This window comes from Antedon bifida, chromosome 1 (genome assembly GCF_963402885.1).
Source record: "Antedon bifida chromosome 1, ecAntBifi1.1, whole genome shotgun sequence".
Classification (NCBI taxonomy): domain Eukaryota; kingdom Metazoa; phylum Echinodermata; class Crinoidea; order Comatulida; family Antedonidae; genus Antedon; species Antedon bifida.
The window spans coordinates 30249234-30268324 of NC_136226.1; the positions used below are offsets into that span (position 1 = coordinate 30249234).

The window sequence follows — 19091 nt, forward strand, 5'->3', positions numbered from 1 at the left end:
GGCCATTAGAAAACAAAATTGAATGCCACATCCTTTAGTTCTAAAGTTTTTTTGTATTTACAGAACTTATCTGCTACCAATATTTCTACTTATTATTATACCTATGTTATAAACAGAAATAGAGTATATAGACATTTTTACTTCTAAACATTTTATTGGAAACGGTACTTCAAATTAAAAATCAGCATAGACAGAAATTAATTCGACTCGATTAGTTACAAAGTGTTTCTATTTTAGAAGTAGTTAGGAGGTAATTCACACTGGATCGAACACTGTTCTTTTATCTATGATTATTACTTATTATTAATGAAAAGTTGTAATCTTAAGCTCTGTCAAAACTATCAAATTTTATGTGACAAAAATGTGATGTGCCCATATATGGACATGATGATGTCATATCACTACGATATTTGGTCATAGCACTACCATATTATTTGTCACATCACTTTTTTTGTCAAACTAGTTGGATAGTGTAGACAGAGCTTTAGTTCACAGCTTGGTGAATGTATATAAATATTGCAAACTTTATTATAGTGTGTATATATAGTATATAATGCCAGTGTACAATACAATGTATAATAGAAATAAAGGTAAAGTAATTTTACATTATAAATTATAGTACTGAATTGGCAATGGCATATTTAGTGATAGTTATATATCTATTGCATGCAACTTGATACATTCCGAGTATACTATAGTTAGGTGATATTTACAAGCACATTTTTTTTCTCTTTCAGATAAGAATGTTTCTTGTCCGTCAAATACTTAGTTTTTCTTGTATTTAGGTTTCTCTTCTGTGTTTCGAGATCTTAAAATATCTGTACAACTGTAAACCTGAAAAGGTGATAAATAAGAAATAGGTTATTAGGACAAACGGCCATAATAAGAACATTGGAAGACAATGCAACTGTAGGCCTAGTAGTCATTCCAAAAGAATTTAATACTGAAGGCATGCATTGCAACCACACAGCCAAACCTCTGTCTACACTATCAAACTAGTTTGACAAACAAAGTGTGATGTGTCCAAATATGGTAGTGCTATGCTTAAATATGGTAGTGATAAGACATCATCATGTCCATATATGGGCACATTACATTTTTTTGTCACATAAACTTTGATAGTGTAGACACTTGGTTCCCACTTGGACACCAATGCATATTGACCAATCACAAGCACCAATGATCTATCGCATCGTGATTGGTTAAATTAATTGCGGTATGCTTACATCCTTGTTTTACTTACCACAAACAGCGCAGTTAATGCACCCAAGATCATGCCGGCAATTACATCTGATGTGTGGTGTTTGTAATCTGTGATGCGGGTACAACTTGCGTACAAGGCAAACACAAATGCGGCTGCTTGTAAAGTCGGTTTCACGGTCACTGGTTTCTGGGCTGTCCACCGTACCTGTACATATAACTGAAATTACACAAACACTTTACATATTTAATTGACAATCAATTCTCAATGTTATATAAAAAAAATTAGAAAAAAAAAATTCAGAAGAAGACAGCTATAAGAACAGTAATGAGAAAGGATTTATTTTGAATGTTAAGCTCTGTCTACACTATCAAACTTTACGTGACAAAAAAAGTGATGTGCCCATATATGGACATGATGATGTCATATCACTACCATATTTAAGCATATCACTACCATATTTGGACACATCACACTTTGTTTGTCAAACTAGTTTGATAGTGTAGACAGAGATTTAACACTGTTGTTTCACTACAACCCTTTGTTACTTAAAACTTTTCCATTACTTACCACAAAATAGATCATAGCGTAAAATGCCACACTGGCATGAAGAGCAGGAAATGATCGCCTGTAACAAAAAATAATAAATTATGTAATTAAGCTTTCAAAAATTCTTTTGAAAACAAAATTGTATTTAACATCTAGATTGGGCTGCTTGCGTTGCGTTGCGTTCGTCGGCTTATATCTTTACGTTGCATCTTTGGAATCAAACTTAACGAAAGAGTAAATTACAAAAATAAATCAACTCCTTACGTAGCTTCACGCAGTGTAGTTGCACAATCCTCATTGTCTGCAATAACGTATGGAAAGCCATCGGTGCATTTAGGCTTGCAGACTGTATTATAATAGGGTCTTGGCACACCAGTTACACTCTTTAATGTTTGTCCAATTATCAACATCAACAACATGCCAAATATGTACTTAGATATCTGACGAAGACATTCAACCAATTTCGACTGGCCTGCTTGTGAGGTTCTTGTAAATAGCTCAAACACGATAAACTGAAAAAGTGAAAACAGATTTATAGTTTTATGTATTAAGCTCTGTCTACACTATCAAAGCTTGACAAAAAAGTGTGATGTGCCCAAATATGGTAGTGATATGACATCATGATGACCATATATGGGCACTACATCACATTTTTTGTCACATAAAGTTTGATAGTTTAGACAGCGCTTTACAATAGTTAATGCTTGAGTTGATACTTTCGTACATTTGTTACACTAATTGGGTTTTGCTCTTTTAAGGGAAAAATAAGAAACATAGTAGTTGGAATGTATCTTGCGGAGTTGAATGACAATACAGTAAACTATTATTATCTTTACTTACCGAAAATATTGGCACTCCAATTGTGACCTGGTACAGAAACTCACCCGATAGAGTACCACTACGAAGAGGGTAGCTGTATTCTGGAGAGTTACAAACATGACCAGGCATGTGGGTAGTTGGAAGATGGTACTTCAAATAATGGTGGATTCCACCCTCTGTTAAAAATAAGCAAAAAGTGTGCCATATAATACCAGATTAACTATTTACTACAAACAGCTATCTATCAGTCAAATTTTTATATAATAAAAACACAAAAATAACATACCTACACTTGATTAAAAATATATCAACATAAAAAAATAATAAATTATTCACGCAGTACACAGTAAATAAGCTGTAGGACTAGGCCTAGGATAATTAATAAATTAAAATAGTTAGAGGCCCTAGGCCTAGCAAGAAAGGCTACCAAACATGTGGTCCGAATGAATGTCGTAACATTGTCTCTATATATACACTAAAAAAGACAGGCCTAACTAGTAAAAGAGGCAGCCTACATACGGTAGGCTATTAATTAGGATATTCTGGAATACTAGACCTAGCCTACCCGTAATAAGCGCCCTAGAATACTAGGCCTATTATTGTAGCTAAGCTAGAGGTTAGAGCAGGTGCCGCGCCAGGGTCGGGAGCTGTCTGTTCGCATGGCTGGAGAGAGTAGACTATCTACTATATGCTCTAGGCTTAGCCTAGGCCTAGCTAGCTAGGCTATCCTCTAGCTTAAATATAGGAGGCGTGTGTAGTAGTCGTAGTCTAGTTAATTTCTAGTTACGTACCTGCTAAAATAACAGCCAAATCAACTAAAAGATCAGCCATATTCATATGATGGAAGATAAATAAATATTTATTATCTAAAATAATTTCGTTTGTGAATCATAAAAGAGCATGATACCCAAACTACTTCCGTCGTCCGTTTGTTACTTGTTATTTCTGATTGGTTAATACTTTTATGGACTCAACCAATCACGAAGAGTAAACTTCTGATATTTAGGTAAGGTGTACAAAAAATGCATCTTTTTTACGATGTACAATTTTCTAGTAGTAGGAGTAGTATTGCTTTTCAATACAATGAGTTGATTTTTTTCTTTTTTTCGATGTAAATAGCCAAATTACGTTGCTTTTCTGTTATCTATGTTGTTGGTCCTGGGATTGTTTTAAACTTAATCTATTACTACCGTACACTAGTTAATGATATGTTTGAATTGTATTGAATAATAATGCATTAAACGATTCATAATATTTGTATATTTATTGCTCTGATCATTCGTACAATTTGTGATAAATAATACACCATGAACCTCCCAGTTACTATAGCATTACTAACTACTGAAAATAGAGGTGTTGGCCTAGGCTGCTATTTATACAAGCAAGATCAACTCACCTCGACTCAAAGCGAACCCACATTGTAAATATAAACACAAAAGTTAAGGAAATGACGTCATCGGGTCGCTGTACATTGTATAGGCTATATTATCAAATTTGTGTAACTGATGTTTTTAAAGCATCGTCTTAATTAAGGATAGGCCTAAATCAAGAAAGTACACTGTAATTTCATGTACACTTTAAAAATAGTGTTTTTCCACACATTTAGCTTTTAAACACGTATTTAGCGTGTTAAAACCTAAACGTGTTTATAGCTACACGTTGTTTTCCTCCACTCGTTAAGCAGTCAACATGTCACTATATTCAGTCGACATGTTTATCTACGTGTTTAGCGTTGCGTGCATATGATTTTACTGTGTCGAAAAAAGCTCCACACATGAGCTCCACACATGGCAAATTAAAAACGTTTTTAAAAACCTAAACGTTTCTTTATATTGCTCCACATGTTTAACAATCAACACGTCACTGATGTGTTGAGTTGGATACAGACTACATTTAGAATGTAGAACCTTAACATGTTCATATCTAAACATGTTTAAGGCTAAATGTGTAGTAAAAGTGGGTACAAAATAGATATTTAAGATCTAAACACTATTTTTACAGAGGTAATAGGTATGAAAGAGCATTCGTTGATTTAATATTTAAAATTGGTAACCATTATAATGTCATGTATGCACTGAGTAATAACAAATTATTTAGAGCGCGAGAAGAAAAAACAATCTGCACGGAAAAGTGAATTAAAAAAGTGAAGCAAAAAGTAAATATTCAGACCATAGAATCTCAAAACCTATGTTACTGTACAAATGTTAAGAAAGAAAATGTTAACAGATAAATAAGTGTATATAAGTATTGACTTTTAACGGTGGCAGTAGACGCATAACTATCGGAAACAGCAGCAGAGGTATCCGAAAGATAATCCGGAACGTTTGGCGTTTCGTCTCCAAATGCATACTTGTTCCATCCATCTGTACTTCTGTTCTTCAACCACATTTCTCCTACTGAGTAATCCATATAGGCCATGGTATTAGTGCGATTGGCGGATGGCTGTGGTCGATCTGCGTAAGGTGGTCTGATGGGCAGTTGAGTAGTCCCCAGTAATATTCTATCGCCGCTGTTACTTCCATTCTTAGAACGCAAACAATAACTAAACAGACATGTACTATCCATTATAGTAGCTGTATATGGTGAAAATCCGTGTGGACATTTCTTTAATGTTTCATCGTAAAGATTGTATCTGGTGGTCGCATTAGCTGCAAACGGATTGGCAACGTTGCAAGTGAAAACTCCGCCAAATTCGATGCTAGATGCCAGCGTATGGGCTCGTGTATCCTTGCTAACACATACTCTTACACCGTACCCTAACGATAAGGCTATAAAGTATTCGGGGCAGTCTGTGCTTTTAGTGACAGGATTTGGAACATTTGGCAATGTGTACATACCACCGAAATAGTACTTTGTGTCCTTATCATTACGTTTACCACACCAATAGCTTGCGATCTCAGCATAATCTGTCTTTCTTTCCACAGTCATCACATCCATACACGATCGCCGAAACCAACCTTTGCTAGTGCATTCGCGTTTCATACTTGGTACGTTGTTTGGCTTTGAGATTGTCTGCCTCGAAATGAAATACCCAACAAAACCGTGCGGGCAATTCACCCATCCTGTAAATGGATTATTCCTAACTTCTTCATCACACATAGTAGACGACTCGGACCAGCACGTTGTATACGCACCACCTATCATGTATCCACTTTCCTGTTCGGGAGGGTCACATAAATCTGCCTGATTGGTATTGGCCAGAAAATTAAAGTTTTTATTTTCACTATCCAAGCAACCTTTAATTGTGTTCATTGCGTAGTATCTATAGACAGCATTTTCTATTTCAGCGGACACCTGGTAAATAAGGAATTTCGGCATATCTCTGATTAATGCACTTGTGACGAATGTATGTAAAGGTTCTCCTGCTTCGTCTAAGGCAACCATATTGTTGTGTATACCGTCCTCCCAATCACTTATACTCATACTTGACCTTAGCACCGGACCACCATAACTGTCGATATGATTATCAACTGTTTCTAAGTTCATCCTACTCCTTGTTCCTTCTTCTATTGCAGCACCTGCTGATACCGACACTCGGAATCTTCCACCGAGGAAATTCGCGCTGGCACTGCTCTTTATCTCTGCCATATGAGCATCTGATGTATCGCGTTTTGTATTCTCCATTTGGAATTCTTGGATGATGGCAGCACCGGCTTCAACCCTAGTTAACACGTGCGTACCAAAGTCACGTACCATTTCATCACTAAGATACGCCGCCATCACATTATCCCCGTTGTTCAGTGTATTTCCAATCTCCATGACACGAACTTTAAACTCATCCGTCAGAGCTGTTCCGACAGATCCCAATAGAACGTTGTAGATTCGATGACGTAATTGTACGCGCGTGGTGATCATTCCTTTTTTGGATTGTCGTCTTTTGTTTGCCTGTACTTCTAAGGAGAAACTTCCGCTGACTGATACACCGAGTTTTCTAAATGATGCATCTGCATTTATAGAAGCTGATTTGGCGCTTTTATATTCTGACCAGTGCTGAAACACGTCAACAGAATTATCAACCTATTAAGTTTTTAAAAGAGAAAAAATAAAATATATATGACTGTGATTGAAAACTAGAATCACTGAATCAATGTGTTGATGTTTGTAAATTCTATTGAATTGGACATGCACCTTAAAGCTTTGTCTACACTATCAAACTAGTTTGACAAAAAATATGGTAGTGCACGCCCAAATATGGTAGTGATATGGGTACATCACATTTTGTTGTCACCTGATAGTGTAGACAGAGCTTAAAGCTGATTCAAATCAACCGACGGCAGTGCTCGTGACGTGATCGGTAAACTCAAAACTCCCATGATGCACTCCGATGATTTATCACAAAAAGTTTGATCGCAAAATAAGAACGAGCCTCGATTGATTGACAAGGCCTACTACCAGGGCCGTAGCCAACATGAGGCAGACGAGGCGCTCACTCTCGTCTGAAATTTTCAATTTTCAACACCCACCCCAATCCCCCCCAGCACAGATCGTCATATTTTATATTAATAATAATTATATTTAAAGCATCTCTGCCTCGTCTGTTTTAACCTCCTCCCGCTTCGGCCCTGACTACTGACTATCTCCAATAGAAGAAGATAATGTAGCCGTTATTTACTGTTTTTGCCCCACCCTGTATTTGAGACTAATTTACCTTACCTTACTCTGTTTGATTGGAATAGTGTACATTCCATCGGGTATTAGATATTGCTCATCCTCAGTCAATCTACATTGTTTGTATTCATACTTCATTACCATACCCATAAAGACATTTCGCAGGTTGTCCCAGCCAACACCTTAAATAAAATGTTACATAATCAGTTATTATTGAGTTTAACCATAATGTACAATTTATCCAAATCAGATTACTGTCGTTTCCAGTTTAAAATAAAGGTCAATTCAGACTGCGTCGTACGCGCGCGCGACGACGAGGTCCGTCTTCACTCTCGTCGGTGCTGTCTGAGTTGAATCCCGACGAGACGAGTCGTCTTATCATAGCGCAGTTTTAAGTCGTCGGGAGAACATTAAAACATGTTTAATTTTCTCCCGACGAGACGACTCGTCGGGTCTCGCGTACGACGCTGTCTGAGTTGGCTTTATTAATGCCTGGAGCAATAAATAATAAGTTCCGATCTGTTCCGATGATCAAATCATTTGCGACTACATAAGATATACGAATCAATATGTCATCAGCAAGGTGTTTTACTCAGGCCTAAATACGTGTTAATTCTGAGTCTTTAAAAAAAGCAATACAAAGTGGAATATAATGTAAAAGTTGCTTTTTTTCATTGCAACGACTAGTACTGCTTACCTGGAAGTACTCCTAACACACGCATGCCTGTGCCATTATTTTCAGTCAGAAACTTGCAATTCTGAGGATGTCCTTCTGGTAGGCGGACGTGATATCTCCTACTGGTCTCATTATTGTCGGCTTTACAGCACGTCGGTACAAGAACCGCAAACGAAACAGCTAAGATCACCACGTTCGTGAACATACTGCTAACAATGAATAGCTACAAACTCAAAACTAACATTTATAGTATCAAAACACTTTCGATATTCCAAATTTGGATCGAAAGTCTAAAGCATTTTTTTATTAGTTTTTTTCAAATTATTACCGAATAAATATGAGCTATTTGTTATCATTTTTATCAATTTCTAAAATTTTGAAACAACTTATTTACATCATATTTGAAAATACATTTCTAATTGTTTCTGTAATTATTATAAATAACATTTGTTTGTGTGTAAATAGTAATACTGTAATACGCTAATCACAATGTTCAATTTGTGCTCTTTTGGCGCGCCATACATTATTGATCGTCGTTAAGTAACGCCGAAATGTTAACCCGCATGCTGCGCTGCTGTGTGTGGCTGTTTCACAAACTCCATCCACCAACAGGCAGGCCTAGCTATTAAAAAAAAAAGGAGACAGAAAACGGTAGTCTATAAACTGATGAACAAAATGAGCTAGCCTATAAATCCTTTCTAGCATAGTATAGGGCCTATCCCGCCTAGGCCCTAGCTAATAAGTAGAGGCTAGCAAGGCTAGGCAGATAGCCTAGTGGCCTGGCTAGCTAGTACTACTATAGGCTAGGCCTTTATGGTGCTACTGTAGTATAAGAATGTAGCCTAGTAGTACTGAGTACACTTTAGTTTAGGAGTGTCTAATTATATAAAAGCTTATATAGGCCTAGGCCTAGATATGTTTATACTTAGATTAATAAGAAAAATATATTTTTGTTTATTATGATCATATCTTAATTCTTATTCATCGTATAATACATTTTAGTTTTGCTTGTACTTTCATTAGAAAGCAGTCTACTCTATTAATTATTATAATTATATAGGGGGCCTACATATGGGAGACAACCAAAATTACGAACAATAATTATAGATACTTGTTTTCATTTATTTCATTAATATGGCTGCACTGTATTATCATTCTACTTTTGATAATTAACTTTTGCGGGTGTGTAGAAAGCGACGACCTCGAATTGGACGACCCCAACGACCCGGGCGACCTCGAATTGGACGACCTAGAATTGGACGACCCATAACACGAAACCGACGACCCCTATAGCCTAGCCTAGCCTAGGCCTAAGTGTGGTATTAACATCCCGAAGCCGAACATAGCCAAAGATCTTTAAACCATACCTTATATAATACTCGCAAGCAAGCAATTGGTTGAAAAAATACAGAAATATCGCCATTTGATACTGAATGTGTCGACACGAACAAACGAACATATATGGAACGCCAAGAGTGCATCATTAAAACTGCATTTGACTCGATTGGCACACGAAATATCATAAACATGGCAAACCGGGTAAAAAAACGGCCCCTTTTTCAGCGGCGGGTAAGGTTTGCTCAGTGGATTGGACATCGCTAACCCAAATAATCAAATCAAATCAAATCACCTTACCCGCCGCTGAAAAAGGGGCCGTTTTGACCTGATTTCCCATGTTTATGATATTTTGTGTGCTAATCGAGTCGAATGCAGTTTTAATAATGCACTCTTGGTGTTCCATATCTGTTCGTTTGTTCGTGTCGACACATTCAGTATCAAATGGCGATATTTCTGTATTTTTTCAATCAATTGCTTGCTTACGAGTATTATATAAGGTATGGTTTAAAGATCTTTTGCTATGTTCGGCTTCGGGATGTTATACCACACTTAGGCCTAGGCTAGGCTAGGCTATAGGGGTCGTCGGTTTCGTGTTATGGGTCGTCCAATTCTAGATCGTCCAATTCGAGGTCGCCCGGGTCGTTGGGGTCGTCCAATTCGAGGTCGTCGCTTTCTACACACCCTAACTTTTGCTGATTAATTTTGTTTTATTACAACGCTGGCATTGATTTTACTGTTTTATTCTTTTATTATAATAAAGAGTTTGAGTCAGGCCAATCTCTGTCTACACTATCAAACTAGTTTTACAAAAAGTGTGATGTGCCCAAATATGGTAGTGATATGCTTAAATATGGTACAGTAGTGATATGACATTATCATGTCCATATATGGGCACATCACATTTTTTTGTCACATAAAGTTTGATAGTGTAGACAGAGCCTAATGTTGCTACAGTATAAGTAAAAGGATACCTCAACAAGAACTCAATCCTGACCTTCAGATCATTCCAATTCTCTATTACATTTTTTTTTCATTTCAAAACATTCACATAACAAGATATCAGAAAACAAAGTGATTAGAAAAAAAAAAGTAAACAAATAACATAAATTATATTGAAAATTATGATTGTTGATTTAATAAAATTGAAAAATTTACGTCTTAACTAAAACATACATAAAACATAATCTATGTATTAATCTATGTATTAATAATTACAATTTTTTTTTTATTGAAAATCTTATTTATGATGTAAAAAAAAGAAGTTAATTAGTACCTGAGAACCTGTGTGATAATCCAACATGCAAGTGGGCCAATATCGCGGTGTGCTGTATCTACAGTATTTCCTTCTATTTGTTGATCTCTGTGTAAATGCATTTGCTGATCTTATACGTGAAGACAAAGTGGCTCAGCTAGTTCTCTTTATGTGAGTATCTGTGCATTTTGTAAAGCTGTGTCCACAAACTTTGATGTGCCCAAATATGGTAGTGATATGCTTAAATATGGTAGTGATATGACATCATCATGTCCATATATGGCCACATCACATTTTTTGTCACATAAAGTTTGATAGTGTAGACAGAGCTTTAGCGTAACATTCAAAATATAAATGCTTTACACAATCCTAGTATTATTTATATTGTAACATGCCTTACAGTGTGTATAATACTACTACACTCTTTTTTAATTTAATTCCCTCAATAACTATATATCAAAATTCAAATTTTAATATTTTATATTACACAGGCAATATTTGTATACATAGTACTCTACTGTAGTGTAGTAATAAATGCCTACTCAACCATGACAGCCAGGTCATGTGATTAAATTGGTATACTGTTTGGTTTTCTGAAAAGTCCAGAGTAGGAAAAAATTCTGTTTTTTGGGGGAAATTTCTGTGCTTTACGGTACTATAAATGGCTTTTACTGTGAACTTTCTCCTGTGTCATTTTTTGATTGTATATACTGATCTACAGAATAACAATTTTTAAACTAATAGGAATGAAGTGTAGGATCCTTAAATATATGTTTTATTTTTTTCTACAGAGTACAAGATATATGTCTGATATTCGCCACTATTGTCATTTTCTTGATGTTCTTTAATACGTACGTATTTCAAGCAGGCCTTGTCGGATTTCTTGTGCGTAAATTTAAATCAACTATTATAATCTTGTTCATCTACTTTATGCTGTGTTTAGGACTTCATCTATGGACAGTTGTAAGCATTTTATTTACTTATTTTGTATATTTTTAGTAAAATTGTATCATAATTGTTCCAGTAAATTTAATTGGTATTTCTTTTTTTATAGTTGTCATTTCAATTATATTACTGTTTACATTATACACAATGAAACTTTTCTATTAGAAATTTATGAATTTTACTTCACTTTCACTTTTGTTTTACTAAGCTATTGAGATGGAGTAGACCGAACCTGTACATATGGGAAAACAGACCTGGATATACAGCCCTGTATTCATTGCAACGAATTGGTAAGACCTGAATAGGTTATACAATACAAAGATAAACATTTTTTGCACACATGGTGTTTCATACATATTTGATCTAGAATAGACAACATTAAAAATACATCAACGTCTAATACAAAAGTGTAAAGCTTTGTCTACACTATTAAACTTGACGTGAACAAAAAATGTGATGTGTCCATATAATAGGTTATAGAATACAAAGATAAACGTTTTTTGCACACATAGTGTTTCATATATATTTGAGCTGAAATAAACAACATAAAAAAGACATTAACGTCTAATATACAAAAGTGTAAATGAGAACTAATTTCCAATTAAAGAAATGAATGAGTTTCGATATTGCATTTCATCATGTGATCACAACAATAAAATAAACTATTTACATTGGCGGGGCCTAAAGTAGTGAAATACAGTAAAGTGCTGATCGGAATTATTTTATGTCCTATCTTTTGCATTACAATTTGTGAAATTGGCCCCCATCCCACTTTGAATTCGCCCCGGATTTAATTTGTATTTAAATTTAGAAACATTTATATATTGACTGAGATGCACATTCCCAACTTATAGAATAATAAAACTATTTTATTTTAAACCTACTCTCTTTATAAAAAAAGTTACTTTTAAAATAATTAAAATAAATGTTCGTGCATAATAATTTGGTTTCTTGTTTTTTCTTCTAATTTCCTGGTTATTAACTACCATATATGGTGATAAAAATTGTACTGTAGCTGATTTGCATAATGTTTATCTTCTTTCGAAACCAAAATTTATTTTAATAAGTTTTTAAGATAACAGGATTATTTTCTCAGGGCCACCAAAGACATACTAAAAATGAGAGTTATTCAAAGTTTGCATGTTGGCTTGGCCGAAATTACTCTCGTTTTAAGTCAGGTCACCAATGGCAGGTTGAGGGAAGGTCAGAAATTTGATGGGAATAAAAACAGATTTCATAATTTTTTTTTTTATTCACAATTACAATATTCAATAGTATACCAAAATAAGCTGGTGCTTGTCAGTTTGGTAACCATTTAAATGTACGGCATATACATGCCAGACAACATTCATAAACAAAAACAATTATGTACAACATGGGTTGCTGTGAGGAAATTCCTCCTACTTTAATAGTGGCGCACATAAGCGCGACCACCAATCAAAGTGACCACCACAGGTGAGGTATAAAATAACAAAAAAAACGGATGAATTTGTCCCCAGGAGGCCGCACTACCAATCATGAGCGACTCAGTATAATAGGCCTAATGGTTGGTAGATGATATACTTTAGGCTTTTATGTTGTATGGGTGGATATTGGTCGAAATTTGACTGTAAAAAGCTACTCAGGACACACTATGTAGACTCAAAATACCGATGACCAAAATGCTACCATATCAGGGATAGAAAGCCGATCTACCAGTGTAGCTCTTGCGCTATTTTTAGAACTCAATTTCAATCAATCAAAATTAACATTTATCTCCAAAAAATCTCCAATAAATCACAGAAATGAAAATAACAATAAGACATCAAGCGGTACATTTAATTGCAGTATAAATCATATTAATACATTTTCAATTGGTAGAGGTAAATATATTACAAAAACATGGCCGCTAAGTATCATTTGATAACTAATATTTTGCAATCTTTTTGAAATTATTTACATTTTGTATGGTTTATGTTTTTAACGATTATAATACTATCATTCAATTTATTATAGGAGCTGTGCTGTATTACTATTTTTACAAAAGAACCGCATTACGCTTGGGAGACCCACGCTTTTACCGAGATTCAGATTGGCTGCGTCAAGAATTTCAAAAAGTGCGGTAACACGAAACTATCTATTGTCTACCCTTTGTGTGTGATTTAAATTTAAACCTTGTATAATTAAACCAAGAATCGACGGGTACAAATGTGAGGTGATGTTCACATTTACCTTGAGTGACATTCAACGGGTCATCATCAGTGGTGTAACGCAAAGGCCTGAGGCCCCTGGTTTAGAGACCCCAAGTGGCTCCCCAACGCTGGAGGCTTCAGGCGTTTTTAGCCTTTTTTGACATATTTTAATGCCTGCTTTCTTCCTCTAGCCCAGCTCAGGGGGCTCTGTAAGCTCGGGGCCCTTGGATTTAGCCAGTGAGCGCTCATAGCCGTTACGCCACTGGTCATCATCGTATGATGTAAATAAAACCAAATTTCTTCTTTGTCACGTAACTAAGGTATTCAAATGACCAATCAGAATATACCGTTAAAAAAGTCAATTTTGTACAGTCACCAAATATGGAAGTGACTTTTCTGATTGGTTACATTATTCTGTCACAATCTTGAATGAACAACGACTAATTATTGATTGTTCAATTTACTGTGAAAATTTAACAATAAAAACGGATTTTGTAAATATATTTATTTTACGTGTGTCACAAATTGGACCCTCTTTTTCACAAACTATTTTGTATCTTTCATTTTATATTGTTTTTTTTAAACGACACATTATAGTAGCTATGTCAAAGGTCAAAGTGATATGCAAATGCATATATTAACGTTTTGTTTCATTTCACTTGTGATGTATTTATTCGTATACAGTTCCATTTTTAACTACTTCTATATTGTTTTATGAATGACGATAATTAATAACAATACCGATACTGTTATGTTAACAGAGATGACGTTTATGCTAGTTTTTATTTTGGATTGTTTATAAGTTTGTTGCCAAATTAGGATAAATACTATTCTTTTTCTATACAAGTTTAAGTTTTATTTTTTTTTTCCACCGAAACCGTTCAATTCATTTCAATATAAATGTTTTTTATATATTTACAAATGACAATAAATTTACTTACGTAAGTGCTGCAAATTCATTCATTCCGGACAAAGTAATTGATAATAATGTTTACGTAATATTTTTTTAGAAATTCTGTAATAAAATTAACATACTACACAATATATACACAATTTAACCCAACAATTTTAACAAATAAAAATCTTTTTAAATAAATACATTTGATAACCATTGTATAGTGCTGATTATACAATGTCGTCTCTACCACGATAATTTCATTTATTTCGTCAATACAGAAAAACATAACAAAACCCATGAAGGTGACAGGATTAAACAAAAGCAAACTTAATTGCTGTACAATTAATAATAAACAGTTTTAGATAATTGTTGTATTTGTTTTATAAATATAATAAAGTTTCAGTTTAATATCTTAGGCTGAATCAAGGTATTTTATGGAAGGCATAAATAGCATTCTTGCCAGTGTAAAGAAATTGCTTTGTTTATGTCAAATTTATAGTTGTAATTTTCTGATTTGTACAGTATTGTTGTTTTTATACACAGAGCCGTACACGTCCAATTAGTAAACTTTATCTATTTACTATTCCATATTAAATGTTCGTCCTTAACTAAAACTGGTTACAGCCTGTTTGCTCTTCTTGTTGACGGTCTCATGCTAGTAGTAAGTCATTCTGCGCATGCTCAGAAACATGAAAATCTATCATGACTTTTAGACTCGATAGCTGTATAGCCGGGTTCTGAAACGACTATTTAATATTCCATATTAAATGTTCAGCAGCAACTAAAACGGTTTACAGCCTGTTTGCTTTTTTAGACGTTCTTATGCTTGTGGTAAGTCATTTTGCGCATGCTCAGAAACATATGAAACTCTAGCATGACTATTAGACTCGATAGCTGTGTAGCCGCGTTGTGAAACGACAGGAATTACCTCTGTAAACTAGAACAAAAGCGCGTTTGTGTTGTATTTTGTTTGTATTTTTGTTGGCCGGACTTTCATCCGCCGCAATACAGGAACAGATTTAAGTAAAATTAAGCGTGTCTCTGGTTTTTTCCAGTTTTCTCCGCTGCCGCGTTATCGTTTAACACCGGCGTCAAATCCAATGCGGTATCTCACAATACGGATTAACGGTTAAACTACTTATCTTTTAACGCCGGCATAAAATCCAATGCGGTATCTCAATGCGGATTGACGGCTAAGTTAAGTTGTTTTTGTCTAATATATTCTGTATACGGCTGCTCCCACCATCCTAACCGGCGACACCCTTCATCCATTTGTCCAAATGCGTCTCTTTTGAATTGAAAATCGCGAAATAATCGTCCATCGACTCTTTTATCGGTGCATTTTTCTTCCCAAAATTGTTTTTGTTGTTTAAATATTTCCACCTCTTTTTCCATGCGTTCGTTGCCGAATGCTTGCACACGCCTCCAAAACGTCCGATTAAAATGATCGAATAGGAGCACGTCTCCTTTATTCCATTTCCGAATCCGATGTTTTTCAGGTTCGGTTAATTCTCGTATTCTTTGTTTATTTCGTACGACCTTGGGTAAATACACAATATCGTCGTAATCCCAACACATTAAATCTTTAAGAAGAATCATAGATTCATCAAAATAATCCGATATTAATACTAAATCGATATCCTGATCTAAAGACGTTATCCTCTGTTTAATCTTATCTTCGTTGAATTTATCACGCATGCGTGTTAACCCAAAATCGTGCATCATGGGACATTTATTCGGACCGTACGTATAGTTTATGTTGGATGGATCGTTCTCGGCTCGTCTTATAAACTCCATTAGCGGATTATCATACTGGTCAAGTCCAAGTTTATGACTGGACCCGTAGTAATCGAAAGTGGATTCGAAATTCTTAACTGGAGATCTCACAATAGAAACAAATGCTGTATTCGTTGCCATGACAGCTTGCATTTCTGAAAATAAGAAGAACTAGTTTTGAAAATGAAAACTAAAAGCTACTAGTATTTCTACTTTCGAAAACATTAAAATCCATAATTGTTTTATTTATTGCTTTAATCGTAAATAGAAATTTATATATTTCTTTTCGTACATAAGTTAGGGACCCCTTATGAAACGTCACAAAATATTCATTAGTCATGTCCATGAGGATGATAAGTAAGAATTGCTACAATTTGCTAAAGCAAACGCATGCATTCCGTCGAGTCGATTAAACTATGGATTTTACATGTCGATGTATGGGGTTCGAATCCCATGAGCGACTTCTTTTTACTTTATAGTGAGAGACCGATTATAATATAGAGGGTTAGGTTTAGTTATTTTATATGTAAGAAGAAGTTTGGCTATCTTTCACATAAGTTGGTTTCATTTAGCCAATTATCGCTAAGTTTGGTGGGCTGGTAGGTCACCAACTTACCCGGGTAAATAACTAAATGTCCGTCTCGTAACCAGGACAGTTAAATTACCTTGTTTATTGAAGACAGCATGATGACAAAATATATCGTACTGTTGTATACCAGGTATGTGCATCACAAACTCGCGTTTGAACCGCCGCGTGTAGTCGAAGACGTGTCGGTAGTAAAACGCGTTTTCGTTTGGAAGTGCGAACGTTAAATTGCGTTTATCACCGAAACGCAGTAGTATATTTTGCAACGTAGAACTGGCGCATTTGTGCGTCTTTTGAAATAGTATGCTTGTCCTAGGTTTACATCTGTTACTGTTTGGTGAGTTCTGATTCTTTTCTTGCTGCGGTGGTACCTAAAATATGGGAAACAGAAACAGCGTCACTTTAAAGCCTTTGTCTACACTATCAAACGTTATGTGATGTGCCATATATAGACATGATGATGTCATGTCACTACCATATTTAAGCATATCACTATTTGGTCACATCACACTTTTTTTATCAAACTAGTTTGATAATAATAATGTAGACAGAGCTTTAAAAGTTGTAACTGGAGGAATGAAGTGCTCAATACGAAGCAAACAAGAAAAGAAAACGCCATCAATGTTTCGACGTTCCTGTGTTGTGCTTTTTAAAATATCAAAAATGAATAACAGTACATGATAGGAGGGAAATGCTACTTATAAAAGATCGCAATGTGATAGGTCACATTGTGAAAGGATCCCACGGGTGTGGACTGTGTAATTGTGTTTATGTAATTTGTAAAACATTTTGTCTGCTGACACGCAGAGATGTTCGTGTCGTACATAGAATCATGGAAAAGTCTGAATCAATCTTCTACAATTAGATTCATATGCTTTTAAGACTGGAGATTACTATCATCTGTGACCAGGGCAATCTAATAACAGGACACTGAGCTCGCCTTGACAAGATAGGAACTCGTAAAGGCCCTTTGATCTTTTGTCTGGCTGCGACAAATACCAACAGTGTGTGTACAGTCATAATGAATATGTCATATTCTCCGCGGCGCACGGTGTCTGTTAAAAATGGGCGTGGGACTGATCGTGTCGCAGCCACAGACCAACCCTTTGATCTCCTGAGCATCCTGTTGTTCGATTGCCTTGATGTGACTGAGTAAATAGATAAATCTCTCTGAAAAGTTTGGTTTTCGATAATTTTGTTGTGGCGTTATTATGGGCACGGGCTTGCCTTGCCTTGCCAAGATATGGACTCGTAACAGTACTGTAACTATGTTAAAAATTGGTGTGGAACTGTGTCGCAGTCACAGATACACCCTTTGATCTCCTGAGCTCGGCATCCTGTTGTTCTATTGCCTTGACTGAGTAAATAGATAAAACTCTCTATGAAAAGTTTGGTTTACGATGATTGTTTTTGGGGCGTTATTATGGGCACGTAACTTACATTTTCATTTATAATCTTAACAAGTCGATTAATTTCTTCCTCTAACTGTAGTATTGGCTGTGACCCCGGCTGTGACCTACAAAAAACATAAAGGAAATAATCTAAAGCTCTGTCTACACTATCAAACTGTATGTGACAACAATAATTATGTTATGTGCCCATATATGGACATGATGATATCATATCACTACAATCTTTGGGCATGGCACTACCATATTTTTATGCCACACTTTTTTGTCAAACTATTTTGATAGTGTAGACAGAGTTTAATTGATTTTGTTATAAAAATTATGTTATGATTAATCAAAATAATGTTGCTATTTTGTACTTATAAGTACCATTTCTTTATATTTCAAACCATTAATTGTTCATTTGAAGCAATTACCATGAAATGTGATTCAACTACATTGTCTATGGAACGGAAATGGTGCAATTAATACTTCGCTAGTAGAATAATAATTACAAACAAAATATTACCTTTCTTGGCATGCCTGGTTGTGTCCAGGGTGGTTTAGGTGTAACGATATTAACATATAGAAGATAATAGTGATTAACAACCCAATCCAAAACAGTCTTTGTTTCATCTTCGTTTTATCCTCAGTTCTACGAATATCATAATTTAATTTCTATTTGAGAAAAAGGAAATGGAGGGGAAATTAACAATCATCAAATAATAATGATTTTCGAATATTCAAACGACATTTTACTTAATTTAATACTGACCCACCGGCTTATGATATTATGATTGGCCTACTTAACTATTTTGTAAATAATTGTCAGTAACACCACCACGAAAGGGACAACCAATCCGATTGGATTGAATGCGACCATG

At 35.1% G+C, this 19091-nt stretch overlaps 5 protein-coding genes across 5 annotated transcripts in view; 1 reads left to right on the forward strand and 4 right to left on the reverse strand.

The window, feature by feature from the left end:
* LOC144850160 (V-type proton ATPase subunit E-like) overlaps window positions 1-19091 on the reverse strand; it is a 79580-nt gene that overhangs the window by 43914 nt on the left and 16575 nt on the right. The gene's annotated exons all lie outside the window — the stretch shown is intronic.
* On the reverse strand, window positions 142-3520 carry LOC144857630 (putative phosphatidate phosphatase). The gene is made up of 6 exons (XM_078714623.1): window positions 3361-3520; window positions 2591-2745; window positions 2015-2262; window positions 1772-1829; window positions 1244-1420; window positions 142-834 (listed from the first exon to the last, which is right to left on the reverse strand). The coding sequence occupies exons 1-6, from the start codon at window positions 3404-3406 to the stop codon at window positions 766-768; spliced, it is 753 nt and encodes a 250-aa protein (XP_078570749.1). The 5' UTR covers window positions 3407-3520; the 3' UTR covers window positions 142-765.
* On the reverse strand, window positions 3791-8058 carry LOC144835948 (macrophage-expressed gene 1 protein-like). Its single transcript, XM_078691086.1, has 3 exons — window positions 7875-8058; window positions 7223-7359; window positions 3791-6586 (listed from the first exon to the last, which is right to left on the reverse strand). Exons 1-3 carry the CDS (start codon window positions 8056-8058, stop codon window positions 4760-4762), a joined length of 2148 nt encoding a protein of 715 aa, XP_078547212.1. The 3' UTR covers window positions 3791-4759.
* LOC144850210 (transmembrane protein 138-like) lies at window positions 8394-13834 on the forward strand. The gene is made up of 5 exons (XM_078707447.1): window positions 8394-8504; window positions 10451-10614; window positions 11235-11406; window positions 11597-11678; window positions 13384-13834. The coding sequence occupies exons 2-5, from the start codon at window positions 10490-10492 to the stop codon at window positions 13491-13493; spliced, it is 489 nt and encodes a 162-aa protein (XP_078563573.1). The 5' UTR covers window positions 8394-8504; window positions 10451-10489; the 3' UTR covers window positions 13494-13834.
* On the reverse strand, window positions 15186-18748 carry LOC144835957 (galactosylceramide sulfotransferase-like). The gene is made up of 4 exons (XM_078691097.1): window positions 18723-18748; window positions 18260-18335; window positions 16899-17190; window positions 15186-16388 (listed from the first exon to the last, which is right to left on the reverse strand). The coding sequence occupies exons 1-4, from the start codon at window positions 18746-18748 to the stop codon at window positions 15634-15636; spliced, it is 1149 nt and encodes a 382-aa protein (XP_078547223.1). The 3' UTR covers window positions 15186-15633.